The 8,000-nt window shown below is 39.4% G+C and overlaps 1 protein-coding gene across 2 annotated transcripts; it reads left to right on the forward strand.

Moving 5' to 3' along the window:
* The first annotated feature begins 1,356 nt into the window (after positions 1-1,356).
* On the forward strand, positions 1,357-6,082 carry LOC136675827 (tissue factor-like). Of its 2 annotated transcripts, none has more exons than XM_066652594.1 (7): positions 1,357-1,372; positions 2,321-2,433; positions 3,266-3,389; positions 3,572-3,768; positions 4,034-4,212; positions 4,328-4,496; positions 5,634-6,082. In XM_066652594.1, the coding sequence occupies exons 2-7, from the start codon at positions 2,385-2,387 to the stop codon at positions 5,774-5,776; spliced, it is 861 nt and encodes a 286-aa protein (XP_066508691.1). In that variant the 5' UTR covers positions 1,357-1,372; positions 2,321-2,384; the 3' UTR covers positions 5,777-6,082. The 2 variants fall into 2 exon arrangements, with proteins under 2 accessions (XP_066508691.1, XP_066508689.1); XM_066652592.1 differs by lacking the exon at positions 1,357-1,372 and adding an exon at positions 1,556-1,571.
* Positions 6,083-8,000: the final 1,918 nt, after the last annotated feature.

Below are 8,000 nucleotides of genomic sequence, written 5' to 3' on the forward strand. Positions count from 1 at the left end.
TTTACGGTGACCACCTAAGTCACATCAGAACAACATTTACAAAGCAAACAAAAACTCAACTCAGCAAACGCAACAGCATAAATGAGAACACAAATACATTTTAAAAATGCAGCATTAATAAAAATGTTGCATAAACTCAGAGCACAACAGCATTAAGGAGAACACAAATAAATAAATAAAAGACTCGACATTACAAAAATGCTGCATAAACTCAAAACACAACAGAATTAAGGAGAACACAAATATATTAAAAAAAACGCGGCATTGAAAAAACGCTGCATTGGAGAATAACTCACACCAGAAAAGCCCCTGGCCACAAGGGCCATTGTATATGTTGACTTGTTGTGATTGCACCAAAAGCCTTAGAAAAACATGAAACGTGATTTGTGAGATTTCATTCATTCATTCATTCATTCATTGACTGTAACCGCTTATCCAGTTCAGAGTCGCGGTGGGTCCAGAGCCTACCTGGAATCAGATTTTATGCTCTATAAAATTATTTCTAATAAGTAGCCCATACAACCATCAGATATCACTTCAGTGTTTTCCATATTATGTACCTGTGAAATATGAAATGATATTGTAAAATTTTTTGAGTAAATGGCATCCAAAATCCCAAATCTTTCAACCGGTATAATGATTTGTTAGGTTCCGTGTTCCATGAAATTTTTTCTAATAAATAGTCCATACAGCCATATGTTTTCCATACTATGTACCTATAATTATTATAAAAATAATAATATATAATTATTAGATAATGTCCATTTTCATTTTTTTACAAAAAGCATTAAACTCATAATTAAAAACAATGGACAATTATGGGGATTTTGGATGCCATTTACTCAACAACTATACAGTAAAATCACTTCATATTTCATAGGTACATAGTGTGGCATACACTGAACTGTTGGTTGTATGGACTAATTAGAAATGACCATTTTATGCAGCATGTAATCTGACAAATCATTTAAAACAATGGACAATTATGGGGATTTTGGATGCCATTTACTTAAAAAAAAACAGAAATTTAATTTAATACTTCATAGGTACATAGTACGATAAACACCAAACTGATATCTGCTGGATTTGTGAAGTATTTAGTAGAAATGTTTCTTTTATAAATCGATAAATTGTGGTTATTTTTCCTTTAAAATTAAGGGCTTTCTTTCTGATTTTCACTCGCTTTGAGTATTACCGTTCAGTCACCGGTATTAGCGCACTTAAATGTGATGTGTGACTAGTTTAATTGTGTTTTCTCAAAGGGCGACTGCTTAACCACAGTGAGGATAGCTCACACCGGAACGTGCTTAAGTCAAAGAAGGAGAGAAGCGGTGGATAGAAGTTCGTCCCTCGGGGCCTTATTAGAGACACGGTAAGCTTTCTGGTATACAAATTTCTACAAACTTATAGTGCAATCATAACAAGTCAACATATACAGTGCCCCTTGTGGCTAGGGCATTTCCGGTGTGATCTATTCTCCTAAGCAGCATTTTTAAAATGTATTTGTGTTCTCCTTAATGCTGTTGTGTTCTGAGTTTATACAGCTCTTTTCAATGCAGCATTTTTGAAAGGTATTTGATTTCTCCTTAATGCTGTTGTGTTCTGAGTTTTTGTTTGCTTTGTAAATGCTGTTGTGATGTGACTCAGGGGCCACTGTAGCTGTTCCATTAGAGATGACACCAGATACATTTCAGGCGGGAGCTGTGGGAGTGGAAAACCAGGCAACAGGGGCTAAACAGCGAGTAGAGACCAGCAGAGTCCAGTAGAGTACTGTAGAGACCAGTAGAGTCCCATTAGAGATCAGTAGAATCCATTGCAGTCCAGTAAAGACCAGTAGAATCCAGTAGAGCCCAGTAGGGTCCTGTAGAGAATAGTAGGGTTCAGTGGAGTCCAGTGAAGTCCTGTAGAGATCAGTAGAGTCCAGAAGTATTTTACAGTAGAGACCAGTAGAGTCCAATGGAATCCAGTAGAGCTGGTTCCATGCAGGGGAATTGTCAGACCACAGTTAGATGATTCATTTGTTCTGTGACCCCCCCCCCTCTTTTTTTTTCTTAGTGGGTGCCTGTTAGAGGACCTCTATTTTGGGAATAATTCTATGTGTTAAGTTCTGAACAGAGAAGTGTGTTAGAGTTTAATCCTGGTCTGTAAATAGTTTAGCGGATGTAAAGGGTTAATGGGGGCCCAGGGAGTGGGGCAGTACTGAAGTGTGTTCTGGGCTGAGACCGGAGGACCATATTTGGTCATCCCACTCCCCCAGTGATGAAACTGAAGGAAGGACAGAGTGAGTCGTATTTTCTACAGCGCTCATATACTCTCACAGTTCAACCCACCTTAAATCCAGCTGCAAGCTCCTTAGGAAATACTTCACCAGGCTCACGGACAACATGCGCCCGCTCTTTATCGTCCTCTTTGGCCTCTTCAGCGCCTCTTCGGGTAGGCTGGGTTTACAACGTGTTTTTTTTTTGTTTGTTTTTTGTTTTGCATTTATGGTTAAAATGATTTTTTAGACTCATGTCTTAAAATCCAGTTAAAGACCAACATACAGACTGTATATCACAGAGCCAACACTGATATATTATCATTTTCAGAATTTCTTTTTGGAATTTTCCGTTCCACCTTAAACAGTGCATAAGGTAACGTGTATTCCGGACCTCAGAATAGAACCACTCCGCTGTTTAGAATTCTTTAGAATTCTTAATTTATCATTTCAAGTTATTTCCATTCTACTTTTAAAACAATCATTTGTTTAACTATTGGTAACTGGTGAATCATTTTAAGGTGGATCAAACAATTCCTTCTCTACAGCACATTTAATAAGTATTTAGGTAATTTATTTTTATAATTTTTACAAGTTTCACAATCATCTCACCAAGTTTCAGGGCTACATTCATTTAAGGTGGAAAAGAAAAATCGTATTGACACTGTATTGTTTAACTTGATTTCTTAATAATATTTGTTCTAAACCTTGTTTTAAAACGCTTTAGGCATCAACAGCTCCAAACTCAGTAAATAATCAATATAAAGTAAATATTTGGACATTATTAATATATACAGAGCTGAAGTTGGCATATTTTGGAACTCTCAGTTCCACCTTAAACGTGGAACTATCAGTGGAAATTGGAAATGCTCATTTTATCATTCATTCATCTGTAAACTTAGATTCATTAAATAGTATTTGTGCTGGACTATATAAAGTGGAATTCGTCATTTGATAAGGTGGTTTATATGTTTATAAATTGTGCGTATATACCTCTCTTTATTTCAGCCTCATTAGGTACAGACCCCCTTCCCAAAGCTAAGAATGTGACCTGGATTTCACACAACTTTAAAACCATCTTAACCTGGGCCCCCAAACCCATCCACCACACCTACACTGTGGAGTTCTCCAGGTGATCTGCACACACTTTATCATTCACAATGCCACATAATGATACATACACACACATACACACAATACAAACATTATACATTTGCACAAATTTGAGTATTTGTGATTTATATGTATTGTGTATATTCAATATATATGTGTGTGTGTGTGTGTGTGTGTGTGTGTGTTTGTGTGTGTGTACAGGGTGGGTAGAGACAGACGGACGAATGTACACTGTATCCAGAGCGTGGAGACAGAGTGTGACCTCACAAAAGACCTGCGTGACTTCAGAGCTTCATACACTGCAGACATTCTGTCAGAACTTTCGCCACAGAAACACGGTTCTGACCTGGTGGAGCCACCCTTTTCAACGTCCAAGAAGTTCTGCCCTTACAACGATAGTGAGCACACAGTCCTCTCTGTTTACTTACTGTTTACAACCAATTACTCAGTGCTTACTCTGTTTGCTCAATGTTAACATGTTGCTTACTCACATTGATTACACACAAATACCTTACTAAGTTTGCAGTTTTTAAAGCAGTAGTCAGTAGTTTCTTCTCTAGATTTTAGTGCTGAGACAGCTGTTATATAGACTCCTGCTGTGGTTCTGACTGAGGAAGACAGGCAGGTGGCCGCTGACTGTTCCTCCTCTTCCTGTCGTTTCAGCTCTAATCGGGAAACCTGAATTCAGCATAAAGCTGATGGAGAACAAAACAGTTGTGCTGTACATCCAAGATCAGCTGACTGCTCTGTACTCAGACCACAAACAGCTGACCATCAGAGATGTCTTCAACACAGACCTGAAATACAAGATCCTCTACAGGAAGGCGGGGAGCACCGGGACAGTCAGTAAACATCACCCTGTCACTACACAGCGTCAAGCATCAGACACATTCACTCAGTCACATGCAGACTGGTGTTTATACTCATTACAGTTATATGTGTGTGTGTGTGTTACAGAGGGAAGTGGTTGTAGATGGAGATGTGGTGGTGATGGCAGAACTGGATGAAGGGGAGAGTTACTGTTTTACTGTTGCTGCATTTCTCCCGAAACGAAAAGGAACCAAGCGTCTGGGGAGGTGGAGCCTTTACAAGTGTTCACCAGCAGAAGGCAGCAGCTCCATCAGCGGTCAGTTTTCGCAGAGACACTAGTAAAGTGACACTGGCCACGTTTACATGCAGTCTGATAATTTGTTAATAATCGGACTAATAGCTCAGTCGGAATAGAATCCATGTATACACCTCAATCGGAATACTGATTGGGGTCATTCTGATTACATTAGTGATCTGATTGAACAAGGTGGTTATCCTGTATAAATCTGTTAAACAGAAGAATAATAGCCATGTAAACACCTGTATGCGATTAAATACACCCAATTGGAAAACTTTTCTACATTCTGCAAATGAACCGAGCTTGTACAAGGTAACAGCAGTAAACATGACTGAACTCGAAGTCTTACTGTGTGCTCTGTACATATAATCACCTTAGTCGGAATCTATAATCAGAATTAATTCATTTTGATTAGAGGAAATGGGGGACTGTGGGGCTCCGGCTGTGTCTGACCCGCTGTGGAATGAAGATCAGCTGATCAGGGGTCACTCTGGGTCAAAGGGTCAGCTGTGTGGAAAGAGTCCAGGGATTTTTTCCTGTTCCTGGAGAGTTAGAAAAACCAGGATGCCATCTCTTTAATAAAAATACACTCCAGTTGTCCCTTACTGTGTCAGGAGGCTGGTGCCAGGGGGAGGGTTTAAGTGTTGGTGTTTAATCTCCTCTGTCCACTTTAAACTGCCACTGACCATCTCTGATACAATAGCAGTCATGGTCTAATGTTTAGAGAAGCGTGTTTGGGTTTAGAAGGTTTTATCCCCATGACTGGCAGGAAAACTGGGGGTGGAGTTAGTGAACACCACTGTCTCCTTCATCAACATCCACAGCGGTGAGGCCCTTGAGCAAGACACCTAAACCCCAGGTTTAGGTGTCTTGCTCAAGGGCTTCACCGCTGTGGATGTTGATGAAGGAGACAGAAAGGAGAGCCTCAGAGCCTCCTCCTTGCTGCCCCCAGTGCACAGTGTGTGTGTGTGTGTGTGTGTATGAGTGGGTGTTTGTGGTTCATGTCCTGCAGGGGTTCAGTGTGGTTGTATGTGCTGATGATAAAATAACTTTTTCCTCTGATCAGAGCAGTAACTGAGTGAAAATGTAAATGAACTGTGTTGTTGTGTGAATTTCTTATTAAGTGTGTGTTTCTGTGTTTTTCTATATATAAAGAGTACAGATTGGAGCTGGTGGGCTCAGTGCTGCTGGGAGTTTTGACTCTGGTTCTGATCCTGATCATTGTGATCATCGCCTGTTGCAAACGAGTGAATAAAGAAAATCAGATGAAACACAGTGAGGACATCAGCCAGGTTTAAACTCAAAACACACACTGCACCGTTTCCAACAGAAATAAAATATAAATATGACCCCTGACCCACTGGCACCCTCAGCAGGATGGAGCACTTACAGAAGATGAAGGAATCAATGTTTATTTCTGATTAAATAAAACAGATGTTATTTCTGAGGTTAGTCACAGAGTGAAGATGGTGTTTTATACAGAGCTTTTATATTTTAGTAGGCTTTTATTTTGATTTAATTTGAAAAAGGACTTTATAGTTTTTTGTTTTGTTTGACTAAGTTGTAAATACACCTTATTTATTTATTTATATTTGTAAATGAACTTTTTTATTAGATATAAATATTTTGTACAGATCGTTGTGTAAAATATTTACAATAAAATACAGTGTTATACTTTGGGAGTTTTGTGTCTGTAGTTTACTCCAGATTATCCTGAAGTAGATAAGTTTACTGCAGAGCACATGTTTATCTACAGAATTAATGACGGAGAAACAACACCCCTTACTGCACAGTCAGGACTACTTCCGGAGGTTAGAGGGTTTAAGGGCGTTCTGCGGAAGGCTCAGAGAAGTTGCTTCTGAAAAGTTTTTTTGTTTTATTGTTTTGGTATGGTCGTTTACTCTGAATTAGTTTTGATCTGTTTGGGTGAATGTAAAGCAGAGAATGTGAACATTTCCAAAGTGTGGACTCTGGCAGATTTGATTATGACAGTTTTAACTAAAAGGAGAGAACCAGAAGGGGACACAGACACGGGAGCATCCTGAAACACACCTATGGAGAGAGATTAGTCCCAAAATAATTTACAAATGCATAAATGTTAATCCACTAATTATAAACATTATAAATATCTAATATTTTATTCAGAATAGAACACAAATCAAAAGTTTAAACTGAGAGAATGTATCATTTTAAGGGAAAAATATGTTGTTTCATGGCGTCAACAAATCCCAAAAAAGTTGGGACAAGGTCATTTTTTACCACTGTGTGGCATCCCCCCTTCTTCTTACAACACTCAACAGACGTCTGGGGACAGAGGAGACCAGTTTCTCAAGTTTAGAAATAGGAATGCTCTCTCATTCATGTCTAATACAGGCCTCTAACTGTTCAATCGTCTTGGGCCTTCTTCCTCTTTATGATGCGCCAAATGTTCTCTATAGGTGAAAGATCTGGACTGCAGGCTGGCCATTTCAGTACCCGGATCCTTCTCCTACGTAGCCATGACGTTGTGATTGTTGCAGATTGTGGTCTGGCATTATCTTGTTGAAAAATGCAGGGTCTTCCCTGAAAGAGATGACGTCTAGATGGGAGCATATGTTGTTCTAGAACCTGAGCATAGTTCTCTGCATTAATGGTGCCTTTCCAGACGTGCAAGCTGCCCATGCCACAAGCACTCATGCAACCCCATACCATCAGTGATGCAGGCTTCTGAACGGAGCGTTGATAACAACTTGGGTTATCCTTGTCCTCTCTGGTCCGGATGACATGGCGTCCCAGTGTTCCATAAAGAACTTCAAATCGTGACTCATCTGATCACAGAACAGTCTTCCATTTTGCCACACTCCATTTTAAAAGACCCCTGGCCCAGTGCAAACGTCTGAGCTTGTGGAGCTTGCTTAGAAATTGCTTCCTCTTTGCACTGTAGAGTTTTAGCTGGCAATGGTGGATGGCACGGTGGATTGTGTTCACTGACAATGCTTTCTGGAAGTATTCCTGAGCCCATTCTGTTATTTCTCTGACAGTGGCATTCCTGTTTAAAGTGCAGTGACGTTTAAGGGCCAAGAGATCACGAGCATCCAGTAGAGTTTTACGGCCTTGACCCTTACGCACAGCAATTGTTCCAGATTCTCTGAATCTTTTGATGATGTTATGCATGGTTGATGATGATAACTTAAATAGCCTTTGCTATTTTACGCTGGGTAACACCATTCTGGTATTGCTGCACAACAATGGTGGAATTGGTGATCCTCTTACCGTCTTGGCTTCAGAGAGACACTGACACTCTGAGAAGCTCTTTTTATACCCAATCATGTTGTCAATTGACCTAATTAGTGTTAATTGGTCTTCCTGCTGTTTGTTTGTTTCCTTTTTCCAGCCACTTATTGCTACTTGTCCCAAATTTTGGGATTTGTTGACACTGTGAAATTTTGAATCAACATATTTTTCCTTTAAAATGTTACATTTACTCAGATTAAAATTTTGATCTGTCATCTATGTTCTATTACGAATAAATTATTGACATTT

The sequence above is a fragment of the Hoplias malabaricus genome, chromosome X1, assembly GCF_029633855.1.
Source record: "Hoplias malabaricus isolate fHopMal1 chromosome X1, fHopMal1.hap1, whole genome shotgun sequence".
In the NCBI taxonomy this organism is placed as follows: domain Eukaryota; kingdom Metazoa; phylum Chordata; class Actinopteri; order Characiformes; family Erythrinidae; genus Hoplias; species Hoplias malabaricus.